Genomic DNA, 23,843 nt, shown 5'->3' with positions numbered 1-23,843 from the left:
CAATGGGACTCATTGGATATATGTATTTTTTAATCACTGTTTTAGAAAAGGAGGGAAAAATTGGCGATTGTTCCAAATTAATTAAGATAGTCAAAAATTTAAAATATGATGTTAATTGAGGTCGTCCATAAAAATAGGGACCGCCACTTTTCTGTTACAGACTAATCATAAAAATGAATTAATTTTATTTGTTAATATTAAAGAAGGGTATAAATGGAAGAGCATGAAAAACAACATCCACGTAATTTGGTAATATGGTTGGGATAGGAATCTTAAAAGCTTTATCAATTGCCCTTAGGGCATTTATTAGCTCTTCCCTTATTATTATTATTATTATTATTATTATTATTATTATTATTATTATTATTATTATTAGTTTTGACTATGATTATGTATTAGTTCATGTATTATATTATGTATTATTATAATATTATTTATTATCTAATTATATATTTATATTTTTAGCAATGCCCCTCTTCGTAATTTTACTTGATAATATGATTTTACCAAACACTCATAAATTGATTATCTGATTAGTGCGATATCAAACAACATAATCAAACTCAAACACTAATAAATCAAATCACGTTTTCATACAGCTGATTATGTGATTATGATTATTTAAAACGCATAATCAATTTTCAAATCGCAAATACAAACACCTCCTAAGAATGGATTAAACGCGTAACGAATTTTGTGATTTTAGACCGGTGATGGAAAAATAAAGCAATAGGGATTGGATATGCAATTTTGTTTAAACAAGAGCAACCAATCACGTTTCTAATGGGGACTATTATGTCAAAATAATCAAAACCTTGATTGATTATTTACCATACGGGGAATCTTCAAGGACTACTATGTCAAAATAATATAAAGCAAGGTCTAATTATGACTAAAAAGATCCCCTGTACATTCCATTTTGATATACCCCGTAGAAAACATAAACAGTAACACACCGGAGAGTTGATCATCAAAACACATATCCTCCAAAATTGATCGAATTTCCGTTGCGGATTCTTGAAAAGGTCAGGGTTTTAACTAAATTCTTCACTTTTATTTATTTGAATTAATTGTGATCTCGTAGTTACTTTTGTTGCTCGGTGATTTTGAGGAAAATATTTTTCGGTTTAGGTTTTTGATTAGTTTGTGTGTGTAGTTTATATTAAACGGCTCAACTTCTGATTTTTTTTTTTTAAAGTTGTTATGTTTATCTTTCGTTTGGTTGTTATGTGAAAATAACAACACATAACAGAACTTTGAACTCATTGTTGATCGTATGTGTGAATGTGGGTGAGACCTGATAATCAAGTTGATGCATATATTTTTGATAATTACATATTCATTGGGTGCTTATTTTTTAAATTAAATTTTAGGTTTGTATTAAGTACAGTGAGATGGCAAAGAGTTTATTCAAGCAAGAACATGATTTTGGTATCTATTTCTTTTGTTGTTTATGAATTTCCAGTTATGATTGTAATTAAATTTATATGCGGGTTTGAGTTTAAGTTAAGGAACAATTGATCTACAAGAGAAACGTTGATTTTTGTTTCAGGGAATAGGTGTACAGAGGCTGCTAGAATTAGAGAGAAGTACCCTGATAGGATTCGGGTTAGTATTTTTGTTTCAGGGAATAGGTGTACGTTACTCCTCAATTCTAACATGTCGATATAAATATACTGCTTATCTTTTTAGAAAATTGGGGCATTGGGTTGCGGGTTAAACGTAGAGATAAAGAGTGGAGAGCCCTAGCGTTACGTTAATTATCGATAGTTTGCTTTTAGGTAGACGTTTTCTGGAATTTTTAGTAAGTGGGTTATGAGAAGGAAATGCAATGACACAAACTATAGAACGTACGTGCTTTCTCAACACACACATCATAATGGTAATATGTCACTTAAATGGAAGTGAAAACTGGAATGGACTGTGACTAGGAAAAAATCATAAGGAGTGAAACCATGGTATATCAAAGTGTGTTATATTAAAAAAAATGCACAAACTAACTCTAACATGGAGAATTTACCGGGGCAACACATATATTCTTAATTAGCATCTATAAAAATAAACCAAAAAAAAAAAAACAAAAAAAAAAAAAAAAAATACTGCTCTAAGTCTCTCAATTATGTAACTGCTACATTGGTGTTCAATTAGAGTCACTAAGCGAACCAAAATGTATTAATGAAGTCAATTATAAAACTACTAAAGACACAAACTATCACAATCATGATAAATATAAATGCTTGAATTTCTTACTTCAGCAAGGCGATTAGCAAGGAGTCTGACCTCCAGATGCTTGACACTAATATTACTCAACAAGTTTCATGATCGATGTTATAAGTTTGTATATTTTAATCATAAAAACGACGAACAAATTGATTGATTTACCTGTGACGCGAACTCTTTAGCAGTTCATCAATCGAATGTTTGATAAAGGAAATCAATGCAAGTTAGGCTTTGATACAAGATAATCTCATTGTAACTTGTGATCTATAGCGATATAAGCTGCAAAAATACAATTTGTAAAGCAGTGGAATTTATATTCGTATAAACCCTTGAGATTTGGGGGGCCAATTATATTTGGATAAACGTAATTGATCGGCTTGATGAAAAATAATTGTAATTGAGCTGTTTATATTCTGAAAGCGTGTGAAGTTTTAAAGCTTGTACACATTATTACTCCATATTACCTCACACTTGCAAGTGTGAGGACTTATAGATTCTTACTTCACAACTAAAAGTGTAAAGATTTGTATATCATTCCTCATGTTTCAGAATGTGAGTTAAATATACACGTCTACACATTTAAAAAAGTGAACAAAATATTGATCATTCAACACTTGTAATTGTGAAAAAAGTTGGTTCACGCTTATACGCGTGAAATTTTTTATTCACATTTATAAATATGATATATGATACTCTTTTATAAGAAAATGTATTTTCACACCTGTAGATGTGTGTATAATTATTCACACTCAAAACTGTGAGCAATCCTAATTTTATTAACACGCTTGCTTGAAGTGTGAAGAAAAATGCGTGAACAATTAACGCATTTGTTGTAGTGTTTTGGTATCCTATTTTGTGTCAAATTTGGTATCCTGTTTTGTGTCAAAAAATAATTTGAGAGACGAACATCAGTCGAACATAAGTTTTGTGTCAATCTATGCTCATGAATGCAAAATAATTTGGTATCCTGTTTTGTAGGCGTTAGTTTGTTAACAGCTATGTTAATGCATTTGGTTCCCATTGGTGTTACGATGTTGTTTGTTTTGTCGGTTTTATGTAATGTAATTTTTTCAGTTTTCATCTACTAGAAAAAGACATAGTAGAAGAGGTAACAATATTGGTGATGCATGCGGTTGGTCAACAAACGGGTAGTGATTATTTGGGTTTGATATCGTGCTGCTGAGCAAATAGCAAGTAGGCAAATGTTTGTTTACCTTCTGAAACTGTTTTTGTTTATTATTTTTTTTTTTTTTTTTTTTTTTTTTTTTTTATTTTTTATCATATGGCTGATAAGTATGTATGAAATCATGTTTATATGGGGAGTATGCATTGTTAATATATTATCATGTTGTTTTTTTTGAAATGTTTGGAATGTAGCAGCTGTCTGCGGAAGTTCTCAACTGTATAAGTAATCTTTAAGCATGACATAATGTATTTTATGTTATTTGGAATGTATTTTGAAATAAGTTGTGAGGACTAAACTTTAGTTTCTGTGTCTTTGTGGTCTTCTGATTATTGTTCAGATGACAAATCTTTTAGGGCATGAAGCTGTATACTTGGGTAGAATCATAAGTTTCTAACACCATGATCGTCGTACTAGAAGTTAACATTATCTGAGTTTGTGTATATTTCTAAAAGAAATTGAAAGGTTGATATAAGGTTTTTAAGATTGTGTTTTCGCGACACCATTTTTTGACCATGATTTTCTCCATTTATACTTTTGAATCTGTAGTTGGTTGCTCAAGGTTTTTATTTTGCGATAATTTAAGAAATTTTTATTGCATGTTTGTGTTTAACTCACTGCATATCTATCTGCTGCTGTTATATGTTTTATCAGTTTACCGATTTCAAGTTGTCCGAGATTGTCCCTTCCGTTGCCCTTGAGTACAAATTTTTACGCCTTTCATTTGTCTTATTGATGTGTGGTTTGTAGTTATCGTTTCGACACGTCGGAATTATGTACAAACGCCTACAAATATCCGCCGTGACATGCGGACCTCTACACTAGTTTGTATAATTGCTTGTAGGTACCTTGTTCCAGCTGACTTGACAGTAGGCCAATTTATATTTGTAATTCGCAAAAGGATTAAGGTTAGTGCAGAAAAGGCTATTTTCATATTTGATGACAACGCGCTACCACCAAAATTATCTACTCTACAACTGGTTCTTGGAAACCAAAATTATTACTATGTCTTTACACTCTGTATTAGATTATTAAATTGTACTTGGTGTTTTATTTGGTTGCAGGGGCAATCATGTCTGCCATATATAAAGAAAAGAAAGACGAAGATGGCTTCCTTTAGTAAAGAGAACACATTTGGAGACCTCTAGGCTGTAGCCTTCATTCCTTGTCTGGGGTACTCTGTTTCATCAAGTTTCAAACACGCTACAATTGTTTGTACATAAAGCTAAACTCGCGACACATGATGTTAAAAATAATCTGCTTTTGCTTTTGATCATTCTCTCTGAGTTTTGTATGGCATGTGATCAAATATGAAATTTAAGGTTTTGAGAGCCTTTTTTTTTGTGTGAAAGAATCCTTCCTTTAAAATTTTGTAGGGTACGGCTAGACTAAAGAATTGTACTGTAATTATCATTCCAACCTTCTTAATTTTGTAGGGTTTCCTCTTCGTATTTGTTTTGGTAATTTAGAAGTCACTACACTAATTATTTAACTATAGCAATATCAACAACCTCTGGGAGCAGGGAAAAAAGTTATTCAGACAACTAGTTACTACAGTAATTTACAACAATAATAATACTCCGTATATATAATATACTCGTAGTATATATAAGTAGTAGTAACGTAAATAATTTAAGGTTATGAATCATACATATGAGACCCTCTGGGCGATGGTGGTGGCCGTTGGTTTGTCTTTGGGGTACGAGGTTGATTGTGGTTTCTTGGACTGTCGGGTGATGCAGCAACGAAATCATCATCATCATCATCGTCTAAATCAGAACCAACATAATGTTGAATCACCAATACGGACACACTTGATGCAAAGTCAGATGACGCTAACAAATCACCGATTGCTCCCAACTCGGGGCATTCACTCCAGTCAGTCAACCCTGCAGTCAACGGTGACATCCCTTGACCTCTTCCTACTATAAATAAATCATGTACCTCATCAACCGATCGAATCGCTGCCATCGTTTCCTCCCCATTGTTGACGAATGTTTCATTGTAAACAATCGATTTTTCATTCGCAATCATTGTCTTAAACTTGTTGATAAACTCGTCATCTTTTTGTTTCTCTCTATCACTGTCTGTTACAACCGTTAAAACCCCCGGGTCATTTTGCGCAGAGGAAGAGCCGCTCTGTTGTTGTTGTCCAGCAATGAAACGCATGACAGTTAAAGTGTTCCCTGGATGACTCGACATTCGCCAAGCAAATGCTAAAGCTTCACGGTCATCTGGCCCACCAATGAATACAACCGCAATGTGGTGGGCAATCTGATTCCCAGCTACTCTGGTGGTCCCACCAAACCCTCGGTCCACCAAAATACCAACCGAACAAGGTGAGTTGGCTAAAACATTTTGATTGATTACTCGATAAGCAGGGTTAGTAGCTTCCATCCCGCCGTCCACCGTCTGTTGCTTATGAAAAGGAAGGATAATAAAAGCTACACGTTTGTCCTCTGCAACGCTACAAATATCCTCATGCATCGTCGAGTAAGGAGAGATTGCGGTTACTGGTTGAACCGAAACGTACTCTGTTTGTTGCTCAAAGTTTTCAAAAGCATTGATGATGTGATCAGATTGGGCTTGTGTTCTGTTGGCTGCCGGTCGGCCTGATTTTCGACTGTTGTGCACAATGAGCATGGCGGAGGCCCTACCCGTGAGCTCCACTAGGTGTAACGCATAAACACTGAGTGGAGACTTGTTGGTTGGATTGGAAGCTTCAAGAAGATTAATAATAGTCGTCACATTTCTCGGTGTGTGGATGCAAACTAAAGTTCTCAAATCGCTATCCGATTTTGTTTTAAGAATACTTCTCCGTTTGTATGGTGCAAATCTTCTTGCCGGTTTGTAAAATGCTGTCACGGCGGGAGTGATTATAGCAGTCATAACTAATGCCACCACCACCATAATTGCAAAAGATTTGTCATCTAGCACCTACATAACATAGATACACAATTAAGTATACATTTGTTTGTTTGTGTTGAAAGAAAGAACCCTTAATAATACTTAAAACGAAAATTAATTAATGGAGAGAAAAATGAATGAATTAATTACGGAGTAGTTAATTAAATACCTTGGAATCCTTGCCAACATTGAGGACAATCATCTCAACAAGGCCTTTGGTGTTCATAAGTAATCCAAGTGCAACTCCATCATAGAATGGGATCTGATATAGTAGAGCCACCAGCAACGTTCCTGCCACTTTCCCGGCACACGCAAGTATTATCACAAGCGCCAAAATACCCCATGTGTCAACACCATCGATCGCTCCAATTGACGTTTTAAGCCCGCTGATTGCAAAAAATAGAGGCAACAAAATCCCGGATACAAAATCTTCCAACTTTTCAATAAGCGTAACCCCTAAAGGTCCATTTGGAATGACCAACCCAAAAATGAAGGCACCAAACACAGAGTGGGTCCCAATCGCGTCTGTTATGAACCCTGAGATCATAACTCCAGTCAATATCATACCAATGTAGAAATCACTAACAGTTTCACCTTCCGGGGTCTTTCTAATGACCCAAGAAATCATTGGACGAACAACAAAAACACAGAAAACAATAAACCCAGCACTTGATAAAACAACCCATAGAGTAGCCAGATTAACCTTCTCATTTTCAGCTAAGGCAATAGCAAGGGCTAATAGAATCCAAGCACACATATCGTTCACGAGGGCTGATGACATGGCGATCCTACCAATCTCGGTATTAATTAGTTTGAGTTCAGCGAGGACTCGGGCAAGCACCGGAAATGCAGTTACAGAGAGAGCAACTCCAAGGAACAAAATAAAAGTGCCTTGTTTAACAAATTGTGTTCTTTGATGTAAGAGGAAGGAGAAAGAGATGCCAATAAGAAAAGGGAGGATCATTCCAGCAACTGCAATAAAGATTGCTTTTCTGCCAGTACGACGAATCACTGCGATGTCCATTTCAACTCCAACTAGAAACAGAAAGTAGAGAAGGCCGAGATTTGCCATAGTTTCAAGAACAGTTACGCTTCTTAAAGGAAAAACTACATTTGCAAACACTCTACTTCTTCCCATCACTGATGGACCTAATATCACGCCTCCCTGTACGTATGTTAATTCATAAATCATGTAAATCTTATCACATACATTACATTTACATTACATTGAATATTATAATAATAATTGAACAATATGCAATGTAATACATAACAACTTACAAGAATTTCAGAAATAACTCGAGGCTGGCGAAAGGGTTTCAAGAGGAAAACGAGGATACGTGTTGTAACAACGACGAGAATTAGTTGTAAAAGGAAAAGAGGGAGTGAGTAATTTAATGGATTGTCTCCTTGCCATATCCCTTGAGTTGTGATCATCAATGGAGCATAGCAAATAATCGTATCTTGGGACACATTTTGGGGCGGCATTTTTCTTTCTATCTTTCAAATTCTGCTACATTCATGCACCACGCATTAAAATTCAATTCAATTTCAGTTTTAATTGCTACTTGATTCCTACGTTAACACCCCTGATGATGCAACAACATTCGAATTCAATTCAGAAATTTAAGGGATGAGAGAGGAGTTCCAAGTAATGCGCAACTTATTAAGTCATAACCATTCGATCCTCAATTTGCATACCTTCAAGTTCTTCTAAATTTAGAAACTTTTTATCAACATTAGATTATTGATTAGGTTAATATAACAACATTTATATATGTATATGTATACTAGTGAAATGACCCGTGAAAACGCGAGTTTGTTTAAACAAAACAGTTTAATGATATGTTTTAGGTATTAAGTGAATGTAAATGTTAAAGTCATTTAATTTATTGCCCCGTGGAACCACGGATTTCGACTAAGAAACTTGTCGTTGATTTTACAAACATAAAGTTCGCTCAAAGTTGAATATTTATATTTATATTTTTAATAATAATTATTATTATTATTAATAATAAATGTATTTTAAATTTTTTTAGGGAAATAAAAATACAATTTAGGAGAGATTAATATTTCCTTTTATAAAAGATTTTGTATTATTTTTTTTAATTAAATTAATATATAATTATGACATCATCATAAAAGGTAATTTAGCTTAATGATAATGTCATCATTTTAGAGATTTATTAGAATATATAGATGGATATGTATATAATACATGATAAACTACTTATCAACATTTTTATATTGCGATTTAGAATATGTTTAAGCTTACGATATATAAATTTGCAAACTTAGATGAATTAATTCTAAAATTAAATATTTCTTTTTAATATTGTTTTCTTATTTTAATTTTGTATTAGTATTTATTCATGAACTTTGAATTATACATTGAGAATTAAGTTATACGGAGTAGACCACCCAAGAGTAACTCAAAGAGAACTAAATTTAACGCCATTAAAACGATAGAATTTTTTTTTTTTTTTTTTTTTTTAAAGTTAAGTGCCTGCCCAGACAAAGGCATATGCCGTAGCGCGGCTCCTTTTGTCGCGGCGCGACTCATAAAGGAAATTCTGACACTTCTTAACCTTCATTCTGTTACCAAAACAAGACCAATGCCGCGGCGCGGCACCATTTGTCGCGGCGCGACGTTACACGGGAGCTGGGACTATCCTGCAACTTAATAACTAAAACCACATTTTTACCAAGTCATTAACTCAAAACACACCAAATCATCATAAAGCATATTTAAACTTGATGAAACCAGTTTCTAACATCATTCGACACTGCGAACATCCTTTAAGTCAAGAAAACGCGTTTACACATTTCAATTACATCATTAGGTCCCAAAATTTGACGGAAGCATAAATATCAAATACATAAAACTTGGTGTTGATAAGCGGTACCAATAGAGCTTGATTCAAAAAGAGACTTGCATTACCACTTACTCTAATACCAATGCTCCGCTACCCTCAAATGGGTTCTTTACCTTCTCGATGACTTTTAGTTCCTAAAAACATAAAACAACACGGGGGTAAGCTTTTACACTTAGTGAGTTATAGGCGAATAATGTAGCATAAAACATTGGGCATAACAATCACATTACTTGTCTTTCAACCTAACGGTTGCTTATTTACTTTCGGATCCGACTCTTACTTACCATAGACATAACTTACTAGGCCGACCCTAGTAATCATGTCTAAGCTAACCATAGGCATACTCTTATGCCTAAGCTACTTTAATCTCATTTCAATAATACATATGCACATAGACACCCAAAGTGTCTAAGCTAAACCATCCATAGACAAGATTACTAGCAATGTAATAATCTTGCCTAAGCTAAGCATCAACCATATATACAATTATTAGGTGAACCTAATAATTCTATTTAAGCTATTCAACTAGTGCACTTAGTCGTTGCTCTCTTGCACGGATGCAATCCGAGAACACTAAGCCACTCTTGACCCGCCCATTTTATCCCCTATAAACTCACCTTGATTTAATGAAGTTCCTTGATCACTTGAAACTCCCTTGCTTTGATTAGCACCTATACATGAGCTAATCTCATCAATATCATAATTCAACAAAATTACAACTTTCATAAACTTTCACACCTTTATACTCTTATACATTGACTTAACCCCCTATTTACTACAATATACACATAAACACTTACATACATAGCATTTTAACTTACCTTTTCCAATATAACAACATCATCAAGCCAACATCATTTCCTTAATCATACAAATCTCTAGTTCATCTCTTATAATCATAACATGCAATTCTTTCAAATATTCCATTAAACATCAAATGTGCATAAATCCATTTCTATTACTACCAACCCTAAATCATCAATTCATGTATAAACTTTCTTCTTCACAAATTTCAACTAAGACACATAAACATTTCATTGAGACATTTCATCAAACACCTAGTGTGCATAACTTGATTCTAGGCTAGAACATCATCAAATTCACCATATTCATATCACACACACAAAATGCAAGTTCATACATGAACTTACTTCCAAAATCACTAACAAATCCGTTCTAGATCATTCAAGTGTGCACAATTTCAACAAACAACAACATTTAAGCTAGAGATTCATCAAAAACACCAAATTTTAGTAGTACATAGTCATAAACATTCATACCTTGCCTTTAGGGATTCAAGAACCCTAATTGTGCACAAAGAAGATGAAATTGAAGAAATAAAACTTGCTAGAATGATTAGAGTGCCTTAGATTTCACAAAATTTCACTTGCATGTACACAATTTCTTCACTTGAAGCTTTTTTTTCTTCCTCCTTGTTTGGGTCGACACTAGCACACACACACACACACTGTATTTTATTTTTTTGTAACTGAATGTGAGTTTCCAGCATTTCTTTTCTTCTTTTATTAAATCAACTATGCTCAAATTGCACTTTCTACCCTCCCCACCAAAACTATAATGAGGGAGGTCCTTAATTCTAACTTTTCATCTTTACCCTTCCAACTTAACTAACAACCATTAACTATTAACCATTTATTTTACTAAATCATACCATTTATAAATAAAATAAACAATTTACATAAAATAATACCTTAAATAATTGGGGTGTTACAACTCTCCCCCCTTGGATTGTTCGCGCCCTCGCGAACCATTCTTGATGCAATGATGGATAATACTTCATAAGCCATTCTTCGGGTTCCCACGTACATTCGGAACCCTTTCTAAATTGCCATAATACTTTCAATAACATTACCGACTTATTTCTCAATTGCTTAACCTTTTGATCCAAAATCTTTATTGGCTTTTCCGCATATCTTAACTTATCATCAACCTCAATTTCACTCAATGGAACATAAGTGGATTCATCCGCTAAACACTTCCTCAATTGTGATATGTGAAACGTGTCGTGGATATTACTCAATTCATCGGGCAAGGCCAAACGATAGGCTACCTTCCCGACTTTTGCCACTATCTCAAATGGTCCCACAAACCTTGGACCCAAATTTACCCTTTTTCTAAAACGTATAATACCCTTCCATGGGGAAACTTTTAGCATTACCTTATCACCTACTTGAAATTCTATCGGCTTCCTCCTTTTATCTACATAGGACTTTTGTCGATCTTGTGCCGCTTTCATTCGTTCACGAATTTGATCTATCATTTCGGTGGTTTGTTGTACTATTTCCGTGCTTCCTAATTCCCTTTGACCCACTTCACCCCAACATATCGGGGTTCTACACCTCCTTCCATACAACATCTCATAAGGCGCCATTCCGATTGTAGAATGATAACTATTATTGTACAAAAATTCAACTAAAGGTAGGTGAGTATCCCAACTACCACCAAAATCAATGACGCACGCCCTTAACATATCCTCAAGAGTTTGTATAGTTCGCTCACTTTGACCATCCGTTTGCGGGTGAAACGCGGTACTCACATGCAATTTTGTGCCCATCTCTTCTTGAAACTTTCTCCAATATCGTGAGGTGAATCGAGTGTCACAGTGCGAAACAATGGAAACCGGCACTCCATGCCTTGCAACAACCTCTTTCATATACAATTTAGACATTGCTTCCGACGATGAAGCTTCTCTTATTGCCAAAAATAACGCACTCTTAGTTAATCTATCAACAATAACCCAAATGGCGTCGTGTTGTCGAGGGGTCTTAGGCAACTTAGTCACTAAATCCATTGTAATATGTTCCCATTTCCAAACCGGTACTTCTAATGGTTGCAACTTACCGTAAGGCATTTGATGATCGGCTTTCACTTGAAGACAAGTAAGACATTTATGCACATACTTAACTATATCCCTCTTCATTCCCGGCCACCAATAGTCTTTCCTTAGATCTCTATACATTTTCGTAGCACCGGGGTGAATCGAATACTTAGATTTGTGAGCTAAGTCAAGGAGCTCACTTCTAACATCACTTTGTAAAGGTACCCAAATTCTTCCATATCTAAGCCTTAGACCACGAGAATCTATCGTAAAATCATTAACTTGCCCCTTGATCCTTTCTTTTCTCACGTTTTCGGGGGATAATGCTTCACCTTGTGCTACTCGGATACTATCAAATATTTGTGGTGATATTACCATAGCCAAACTCGTTATCTTAATCGGTTGGTGACTCGACTTCCTACTAAGAGCATCCGCCACCACATTAGTCTTCCTGGGGTGATACAAAATTTCACAATCATAATCTTTCACCAAGTCGAGCCCTCTCCTTTGCCTATCATTTAAATCTCTTTGATCGAATAAATACTTTAAGTTCTTATGATCGGTATAAATAGAGAACTTAACCCCATATAGATAATGACGCCAAATTTTCAAAGCAAAAACCACGGCCGTTAATTCTAAATCATGGGTGGGATAACGTTTTTCATGTACCTTCAATTGTCGGGAAGCATAAGCTATGACTTTCCCATTTTGCATTAGCACACACCCTAAACCTTTCTTAGAAGCATCGCAATAAACCTTCATATTCTCATTCCCTTCCGGTAAAACTAGTATAGGAGCTTGAACAAGTTTCTCCTTAAGGAGTTGAAACGCTTGTTCTTGCTTTTCTTCCCATCTCCATGGCACATCTTTACGGGTCAACTTTGTGAGTGGGGTGGCTATGCTAGAAAAATCTTGTATAAACCGTCGATAATACACCACTAAACCTAGAAAACTTCTAACCTCGGTGGGATTCGTAGGTGGTTCCCATCTCATTATCGCCTCAATCTTCGTCGGATCGACACAAATAACCTTCTTATTAATGACATGTCCCAAAAATTGAACTTCGCGAAGCCAAAACTCGCATTTAGAGAACTTAGCAAACAACCTTTCTCTTCTTAAAGTTTCTAATACTAGTCGTAAATGTACCGCATGCTCCTCTTCCCTTTTAGAATACACCAAAATATCATCAATAAATACAATAACAAACCTATCGAGCATCGGCCGACAAACCCTATTCATCAAATCCATAAATGCAGCCGGAGCATTAGTTAACCCAAAAGGCATAACCACGAATTCATAATGACCATACCTCGTACGAAAAGCCGTTTTAGGGATATCTTCTTCCCTCACCTTTAATTGATGATAACCCGACCTTAGATCTATCTTTGAAAAGAAACATGCACCTTGTAATTGATCAAACAAATCATCTATTCTCGGTAATGGATATTTACTCTTAATAGTGACCTTGTTCAATTCCCGATAATCTATACACATTCTCATTGTCCCATCCTTCTTTTTCACAAACAAAACCGGAGCTCCCCAAGGTGAACTACTAGGACGTATAAAACCTTTATCTATCAAATCTTGTAGTTGAGTCATCATTTCTCTCATTTCTGACGGGGCTAATCGATAAGGAGCTTTGGCAATTGGCGTGGCTCCGGGAATCAAATCTATTCTAAACTCTACCTCTCGTTCGGGAGGTACACCGGGGCAACTCATTCGGAAACACATATGGAAACTCATTAACTATCGGTACATCACTTATTTCAACAACCTCCTTCGAATTATCAACCACATGTGCCAAAAACGCACAACACCCATGGGACAAAAATCTTTTAGCTCTAGCATACGTGCATATAGGAATAGCACGCCTAGCCCGTTCCCCATAAATCCATATAACTTTCCCACTTGGTGATTGAACTAACACAATTTTCTTACGACACAAAATTATCCCTTCATTGTCATCTAACCAATCCATACCCACAATTACTTGAAATTCTCCCATATGCATGGGTATTAAATCTATAACAAATTTCTCATCATCCAAAATAATTTCACATCCCTTAATGATACTATACACCATAACGGTTTTATTATCCGCTATCTCAACCTCTAAAGGATGCTCTAACATACTTGGGGTCATGTCAAAATATTTACAAAAAGAATAAGAAACAAACGACCGCGTAGCACCGGAATCAAACAAAATATGCGCAGGTAAAGAATTTACAATAAAGGTACCTGACACCACATTTTGGGACTCCTTCGCTTCGAGTGCGGTAATATGATGAGCTCGGGCTCTTGGTCGGCTATCACTAGTCTTTGGTTCCGTTTTAATCTCTTTCTTAACACTACCACTTGCCAAATCTTTCTTATACTCCGGACACTCGGCTTGAAAATGGCCCTTTTCAAAACAATAGTAACATTGTTTTCCCTTCTTAGGACACTCGGCGGCTCTATGACCCGGCTTTCCACATGAATAACAATCGGTAGTACCCGCTTTACACTCACCCGCATGATTCTTACTGAAATGTCCCATTTTTATTGATTAAAAACGTTCCATATTAATTGATTTCGTTGCGAGGTATTGACCTCTATATGAGACGTTTTTCAAAGACTGCATTCATTTTTAAAACAAACCATAACCTTTAATTTATCAATAAAGGTAAAAAAAAAAAAAAAAACTTTACATAGATTACCAAATATTGATAATCTAAAATATCCTGTTTACACATGACCATTACATAATGGTTTACAATACAAATATATTACATCGAAACAAGTTTCTTGAATGCAGTTTTTACACAATATCATACAAGCATGGACTCCAAATCTTGTCCTTATTTTAGTATGCGATAGCGGAAGCTCTTAATAATCACCTGAGAATAAACATGCTTTAAACGTCAACAAAAAATGTTGGTGAGTTATAGGTTTAATTTCTACATTTATCAAATCATAATAACAATAGACCACAAGATTTTATTTTTTATAACAACCAACTCATAGCAGGCATTTCGCATCTTGCATAGAGATAAAAATCATTCATATGTCGAACACCTGGTAACCGACATTAACTAGATGCATATAAGAATATCCCCATCATTCCGGAACTCTCATCGGAATGATAAATCGAAGTACTAAAGCACCCCGTATTGAGTGAGGCTCGCTGAGCCAAATAGATCTATCTTTAGGATTCACGTCAATTGGTGTCAGAACACCAATTCATAGGTTACCAAGGTAAAAAGGGGAATATTCGGTTTGATAAATTCAACATAGAATGTAGTTTCGATTACTTGTGTCTATTTCGAAAAGCATTTATAAAACTGCATGTATTCTCATCCCAAAATATTAGATTTTTAAAAGTGGGACTATAACTCACTTTCACCAATTAACACTTGGTTGAGAATTTGACTTGGCCACGGGTTGATTCACGAACCTATAACAATATATACATATATCAAAATATGATCGAAATATATCCACAATATTTTCTTTATTACGTGTTGATGATTTAAGTTGTCCAGTTAGCGGTCCGATGTTAGAAGTCCACAATTGATCGTACATGAATAATTTAATATAAATCTTGAATCAATCCACGACTCAGTGTATACATATCTCAGTATTGATCACAACTCAAACTATATATATATTTTGGAATCAACCTCAACCCTGTATAGCTAACTCCAACATTCACATATAGAGTGTCTATGGTTGTTCCGAAATATATATATATATATATAGATGTGTCGACATGATAGGTTGAAACATTGTATACGTGTCTATGGTATATCAAGATTACATAATATACAATATAAGTTGATTAAGCTATGGTTGGAATAGATTTGTTACAAATTTTCACGTAGCTAAAATGAGTAGTTTTTACCAATTTTGTTTTATGCGTCATTTCTTCATTTCTAATCCGTTTTGAGTGATTCAAGCGGCCACGGTTTCGTATTGAACTTAAATTTATGAAACTAAACATAAAAAGTATGAGTTTATAGTCAGAAATACAAATTACAAGTCGTTTTTGAAAGAGGTAGTCATTTCCGTCGAAAGAACGACATCTTGATGACCATTTTGAAAAACATACTTTCACTTTGAGTTTAACCATGATTTTTGGATATAGTTTCATGTTCATAATAAAAATAATTTTTCCAGAAGTATAGCTTTTAAATCAAAGTTTTCCATAGTTTTTAATTATCCAAACCAAAACAGCCCCCGGTTGTAACTACGACGGCGTATATCCGGTTTTATGGTGTTTATCGTGTTTCCAAGTTTCAAATCATTAAGTTAGCATATCATATAGATATAGAACATGTGTTTAGTTGATTTTAAAAGTTGATTTAGAAGGATTAACTTTATTTGCGAACAAGTTTAGAATTAACTAAACTATGTTCTAGTGATTACAAGTTTATAACGTTGAATAAGACAGCTTTTTATGTATGAATTGAATGATGTTAAGAACATCATTACTACCTCAAGTTCCTTGGATAAATCTACTAGAAAAGAGAAAAATGGATCTAGCTTCAAGGATCCTTGGATGGCTTGAAGTTCTTGAAGCAGAATCATGGCACGAAAACAAGTTCAAGTAAGATTTCTACTCGAAATAAGATTGTTATAGTTATAGAAATTTAATCAAAGTTTGAATATGAGTATTACTTGAATTAAAAAGATAACCTACTATAAGTAACAAAGGTTTCTTGATCTTGGATGATTACTTGTAATGGATTTAGAAAACTTGGAAGTAAACTTGCAATCTTGGAAGTATTCTAGATTTTATGAAACTAGAACTTTTGGAATTTATGAAGAACACTTAGAACTTGAAGATAGAACTTGAGAGAGATTAATTAGATGAAGAAAACTGAAGAATGAAAGTGTTTGTAGGTGTTTTTGGTCATTGGTATATGGATTAGATATAAAGGATATGTAATTTTGTTTACTTGTAAAAAGTCATGAATGATTTACCATACTTTTGTAATTTTATGAGATATTTCATGCTAGTTGACAAATGATGGTTCCCACATGTTTTAGGTGACTCACAAGGGCTGCTAAGAGCTGATTATTGGAGTGTATATACCAATAGTAAATACATCTAGAAGCTACGTATTCTACGAGTACGAATACGGGTGCATACGAGTAGAATTGTTGATGAAAATGAATTAGAATGTAATTGTAAGTATTTTTGTTAACTGGAAGTACTTTGATATATGTCTTGAAGTCTTTCAAAAGTGATCAAATACATTTAAATACATTACATGTATATACATTTTAATTAATTCGTTTAGCCATCGATAGTCGTTACATGTAAGTTTTGTTTTGAAACCTTTAAGTTAACGATCTCATTTAATGTTATTAATCCATTGTTTCTTATATCAAATGAGATATTAAATTGTTATATTATCATGTTAACATGATATATGAATATATCTTAATATGATATATATACTTTAAAATATCGTTACAACGATAATCGTTACGTATATGTCTCGTTTCGGAATCCTTAAGTTAGTAGTGTTGTTTTTACTTATGTAGTTCATTGTTATTACACTTAATGATATATTTAATTATCATTTTATCATGTTAGATATAGTGTAACAATACCTTAATATGATTCATATATGTTTAGTAAGACGTGGTTATAACGATAATCGTTATATGTATCGTTTCGAGTTTCTTACGTCAATAGTCTCCTTTTCAAGTATATAACTCATTGTTACTAATTTTACTGAGATACTTGATTATCCTTATATCATGTTAAACATATATATTTATTCATTTATGTATCATCATATCATATACAACTTATAGCGTTCGTGAATCATCGGTCAAACTGGGTGATCAGACATTTACCTAATTTCCGTTTCAGTTAACCAAGTCTTAACAAGTTTGATTGCTTAAAATGTTGGAAACATTTAATCATGCAAATATAGTTTTCATTAAACATATAATCATAGAAAGGTTCGGAAAATTTCGGGTCACTACAGTACCTACCCGTTAAATAAATTTTGTCCCGAAATTTTAAGCGATTGAAGGTGTTGGCTCATCTTCTGGAAATAAGTGCGGGTATTTCTTTCTCATCTGATCTTCACGTTCCCAGGTGAACTCGGGTCCTCTATGAGCATTCCATCGAACCTTAACGATTTTTATTTTATTTTGCTTGAGTCTTTTAACCTCACTATCCATTATTTCGACGGGTTCTTCAATGAATTGAAGTTTTTCGTTGATTTTGATTTCGTCTAACGGAATAGTGAGATCTTCTTTAGCAAAAAATTTCTTCAAATTCGAGATGTGGAAAGTGTTATGTACAGTCGCGAGTTGTTGGGGTAGCTCAAGTCGATAAGCTACTGGTCCGACACGATCAATAATCTTGAATGGCCCAATGTACCTTGGATTTAGTTTCCCGCGTTTACCAAATCGAACAACGCCTTTCCAAGGTGCAACTTTAAGCATGACCATTTCTCCAATTTCAAATTCTATATCTTTTCTTTTAAGATCCGCGTAGCTCTTTTGTGGACTTTGGGCGGTTTTCAATCGTTGCTGAATTTGAATGATTTTCTCGGTAGTTTCTTGAATAATTCCTGGACCCGTAATCTGTCTAACCCCCACTTCATTCCAACAAATCGGAGACCTGCACTTTCTACCCTGAAGTGCTTCAAACGGCGCCATCTCAATACTCGAATGGTAACTGTTATTGTAGGAAAACTCTGCTAACGGTAGATGTCGATCCCAACTGTTTCCAAAATCAATAACACATGCTCGTAGCATGTCTTCCAAGGTCTGTATCGTCCTTTCACTTTGCCCATCAGTTTGTGGATGACAGGCGGTACTCATGTCTAGACGAGTCCCTAATGCTTGTTGCAACGTTTGCCAGAACCTTGAAACAAATCTGCCATCCCTATCCGAGATAATAGAGACGGGTATTCCATGTCTGGAAACGACTTCTTTCAAATATAATCGCGCCAACTTCTCCATTTTGTCATCTTCTCTCATTGGCAGAAAATGTGCTGACTTGGTGAGACGATTGACTATTACCCAAATAGTATCATAACCACTTGCAGTCCTTGGCAATTTAGTAATGAAATCCATGGTAATATTTTCCCATTTCCATTCTGGGATTTCAGGTTGCTGAAGTAGACCCGATGGTTTCTGATGTTTAGCTTTGACCTTGGAACACGTCAAACATTCTCCCACGTATCTTGCAATATCGGCTTTCATACCCGGCCACCAGAATTGTTTCTTGAGATCCTTATACATCTTTCCCGCTCCGGGATGTATTGAATATCTGGTTTTATGTGCCTCCTTAAGTACCATTTCTCTAACATCTCCAAACTTTGGTACCCAAATTCTTTCAGCCCTATACCGAGTTCCGTCTTCATGAATATTAAGATGTTTCTCCGATCCTTTGGGTATTTCACTTTTCAAGTTCCCTTCCTTTACAACTCCCTGTTGTGCCTCTTTTATTTGAGTAGTAAGGTTAGTACGAATAATTATATTCATAGCTTTTACCCGTATAGGTTCTCTGTCCTTTCTACTTAGAGCGTCAGCTACCACATTCGCCTTTCCCTGGTGATATCGAAGTTCAAAATCGTAATCATTCAACAATTCAATCCACCTGCGCTGTCTCATATTCAGTTGCTTTTGATTAAATATATGTTGGAGACTCTTGTGATCGGTATATATAATACTTTTGACCCCATATAAGTAGTGCCTCCAAGTCTTTAATGCAAAAATAATCGCGCCCAATTCCAAGTCATGCGTCGTATAATTTTGCTCGTGAATCTTCAACTGTCTAGATGCATAAGCAATTACCTTCGTTCGTTGCATCAATACACAACCAAGACCTTGCTTTGAAGCGTCACAATAAACCACATATTCATCATTCCCTTCTGGCAATGACAATATAGGTGCCGTAGTTAGCTTTTTCTTCAACAATTGAAACGCTTTCTCTTGTTCATCCTTCCATTCAAATTTCTTCCCTTTATGCGTTAATGCAGTCAAGGGTTTTGCTATTTTGGAAAAATCTTGGATGAATCTTCTGTAGTAACCGGCCAATCCTAAAAATTGGCGTATATGCTTCGGAGTTTTCGGGGTTTCCTACTTTTCAACAGTTTCAATCTTTTCCGGATCCACCTTAATACCTTCTTTGTTCACTATGTGACCGAGGAATTGAACTTCTTCCAACCAAAATGCACACTTTGAAAACTTAGCGTACAATTCTTCTTTCCTCAATACTTCTAACACCTTTCTCAAATGTTCACCGTGTTCTTGGTCATTCTTTGAGTAAATAAGTATGTCATCAATGAAAACAATGACAAACTTGTCAAGGTATGGTCCACACACTCGGTTCATGAGGTCCATGAACACAGCTGGTGCGTTAGTCAACCTAAACGGCATAACCATAAACTCGTAATGACCGTAACGTGTTCTGAAAGCAGTCTTCGGAATATCGTCTTCCTTCACCCGCATTTGATGATACCCGAAATGTAAATCAATCTTTGAATAAACCGACGAGCCTTGTAGTTGATCAAATAAGTCGTCGATTCTCTGTAGTGGATAACGGTTCTTGATGGTGAGTTTGTTCAACTCTATGTAGTCAATACACAATCTGAACGAACCATCCTTCTTCTTGACAAATAACACCGGTGCTCCCCATGGTGATGTGCTTGGTCGAATGAAACCACTCTCCAAAAGTTCTTGTAGTTGGCTTTAAAGTTCCTTCATTTCGCTGGGTGCGAGTCTGTATGGAGCACGAGCTATCGGTGCAGCTCCTGGTACAAGATCTATTTGAAATTCAACGGATCAATGTGGAGGTAGTCCCGGTAATTCTTTCGGAAATACGTCGGGAAATTCTTTTACGACGGGAACATCATTGATGTTCTTTTCTTCGGTTTGCACCTTCTTGACATGTGCCAAAATGGAATAGCAACCTTTTCTTATTAGTTTTTCTGCCTTCAGGTTACTAATAAGATTTAACTTCGCGTTGCCCTTTTCTCCGTACACCATTAAGGGTTTTCCTTTTTCTCGTACAATGCGAATCGCATTCTTGTAACATACAACCTCTGCTCTCTCCTTTTACATCCAATCCATGCCAATTATTACATCAACACTCCCTAACACTACTGGTATCAAATTAATCTTAAACGTTTCACCAACCAGTTTAATTTCACGATTCTGACATATTTTATCTGCTGACATTAATTTACCGTTTGCTAATTTGAGTAAAAATTTATTATCTAAGGGCGTTAATAGACCACCTAATTTGGCACAAAATTCTCTACTCATATAGCTTTTATCCGCACCCGAATCAAATGAAACATAAGCAGGTTTATCGTCAATAAGAAACGTACCCGTAACAAGCTCCGGGTCTTCCAGCGCTTCTGTCGCGTTGATGTTGAAAACTCTACTACGGTTTTGCCCACTATTATTTTCCCGATTTGGGCACGTAGTTTTGTAGTAGCCCTTCTTCCCGCATCTAAAACAAGTAATGTCGGCGGTATCAATTCCTATAGGCGCTGGTCCGTAACCTTTACAATTCTTCGCGATATGACCCTTCTTATTACACTTGGTGCATACTATGTCGCAGTAATTACTCGGGTGATATCTTTCACACCTATAGCATGGAACTTTCTGATTTTGATTGTGGTTGATATTGTTGTTGGGACGATTGTTGTAGTTGTTGGTGTTGAGATGGTTTTTGTTGTGGTTATTTTTGCGAAAAAAGGTGCGTTTGTTGTTGTGACTTTGGGGTTGGTTATTGATACGATAGTTATTGTTGTTGTTGTTGTATTCGTGACCCTTGTCACTGGTTTCTTCCCACTTTCTCTTGAGTTATTTCGTTTTGACCTCTTCGGTCGCTTGCTTTTTCATTCTCCCTTCAATCTGGTTTACGAGCTTGTGAGCCATTCGACTTGCCTTTTGTATGGAGGCAGGTTCGTTTGAACTCACATCTTCTTGGATTCTTTCTGGTAACCCTTTCACAAATGCGTCGATCTTTTCTTCTTCATCCTCGAACGCTCTTGGACACAATAAGCACAATTCTGTAAATCTTTGTTCGTATGAGGTAATGTCGAAACCTTGCGTTTGTAACCCTCTAAGCTCCGCTTTGAGTTTATTGACCTCGTTCCTGGGACGGTACTTCTCGTTTACTAAGTGCTTGAATGCTGACCACGGTAGTGCGTTCGCAGCATCTTGTCCCACCTGCTCGAGGTAGGTGTTCCACCATGTTAACGCAGCACCTGTGAATGTATGCGTAGCGTATTTCACTTTGTCATCTTCAGCACACTTACTTATAGCAAATACCGATTCGACCTTTTCAGTCCATCGTTTTAATCCGATTGGACCCTCGGTTCCATCGAATTCCAGCGGTTTGCAGGCAGTGAATTCTTTGTAGGAACATCCGACACGAGTTCTTGTGGCGTTTGTTCCGTTGCTAGTTTCAGTGTTATTGTTGTTGTTATGCATCGCAGCCTGTACTGCGGCTATGTTTGCAGCAAGGAAGGTACGAAACTCCTCTTCGTTCATACTCACGGTATGTCGAGTAGTTGGTGCCATTTCCTTCAAAAATAGCCAAAAGAAACGAGTTAATCATATAGAATATCAAGAGTAGTCAATAGTATTTCATAGCATAATATGAACTTATTTATAAAAGCTCTTTATTAGCATTTTATACTCTTTAATTCGGGTAGTACCTACCCGTTAAGTTCATACTTAGTAGCTAACATACCATTTCAACTACTACAATTCTATATGAAAAACTAATCATAAACAAAAAAAAATATATTTCATATTCAAACTTTTATACAATAACTTGCAAACTTACAATACCGCTATTTTACATATAGCATGAAATATAGCACATAAAAACTTTGATACAAAGTAGTTGCGAAGATAATTCTAGTTAATATATAAGGCGTTTAGCAAAGGCAATAAAGACACGTAGTTCATACGTCCAGAAACAAGTCATGCATTCTGGTTTTACTAATACCACTTCCCATCCTTGGTTTTGTGGAACATAACCGTTGTGACCGATAGTAAGACAACATGTTGTAATGTCGTCAAAAGGATGAAGGTTACGTAATGACCAACAGTCTCGTAATAACCTAAAAACCTCATTTCTTACCCCAATTACCGACTCCGTCACTTGTGGGAATGTTTTGTTTAATATTTGTAGCCCGATGTTCTTTTTCTCACTTTGGTGAGAAGCGAACATTACTAACCCGTAAGCATAACATGCTTCTTTATGTTACATGTTAGCCGCTCTTTCTAAATCACGAAGTCCTATATTCGGATATATTGAGTCAAAATAATTTCTTAACCCGTTGCGTAAAATAGCATTTGGGTTCCCCGCAATATATGCGTCAAAGTAAACACATCGTAACTTATGGATTTCCCAATGTGATATCCCCCATCTTTCAAACGAAAGCCTTTTATAAAACAAGGCATTCTTGGAACGTTCTTCGAATGTCTTACAAACTGATTTTGCCATAAATAGTTGTGCCGAGGAATTCTGACCGACTCTAGACAGGATTTCATCAATCATGTCTACGGGTAAGTCTTCTAAAATATTAGGTTGTCTATCCATTTTGTGTTTTTATACTATAAAATAGACAAGAGTTAAATTCATAAAAGATACTTATTAATACAAGCAATTTTTACAAATATCGTAAAGCATAAGCACACTATATTACATATATTACACCGCATGAATACAATTATCTTATTCCGACTTGCTCGTTTCTTCTCCTTCGGTTTTGGTTCGTTTTGCTAAGTTTCTAGGGATATATGATGTTCCTCTAATACGAGCCGTCGATTTTCACATTGG

The 23,843-nt window shown here is 35.5% G+C and overlaps 1 protein-coding gene and 1 long non-coding RNA gene across 2 annotated transcripts; one reads left to right on the top strand and one right to left on the bottom strand.

The window, feature by feature from the left end:
* The first annotated feature begins 967 nt into the window (after nt 1-967).
* LOC139847772 (uncharacterized) lies at nt 968-3,448 on the top strand. Its single transcript, XR_011759672.1, has 4 exons — nt 968-1,025; nt 1,374-1,431; nt 1,553-1,608; nt 3,309-3,448. It is a non-coding gene; the product is annotated as an uncharacterized lncRNA (long non-coding RNA).
* A 1,593-nt stretch (nt 3,449-5,041) lies between these two features.
* LOC139850228 (cation/H(+) antiporter 15) lies at nt 5,042-7,798 on the bottom strand. Its single transcript, XM_071839813.1, has 3 exons — nt 7,592-7,798; nt 6,480-7,475; nt 5,042-6,340 (listed from the first exon to the last, which is right to left on the bottom strand). The coding sequence occupies exons 1-3, from the start codon at nt 7,796-7,798 to the stop codon at nt 5,042-5,044; spliced, it is 2,502 nt and encodes an 833-aa protein (XP_071695914.1).
* Nucleotides 7,799-23,843: the final 16,045 nt, after the last annotated feature.

Source organism: Rutidosis leptorrhynchoides, chromosome 5, assembly GCF_046630445.1.
Source record: "Rutidosis leptorrhynchoides isolate AG116_Rl617_1_P2 chromosome 5, CSIRO_AGI_Rlap_v1, whole genome shotgun sequence".
Lineage (NCBI taxonomy): Eukaryota > Viridiplantae > Streptophyta > Magnoliopsida > Asterales > Asteraceae > Rutidosis > Rutidosis leptorrhynchoides.
The sequence above is the reverse complement of the archived record's forward strand: the minus strand, read 5'-3'. Positions and strand labels throughout refer to the sequence as shown.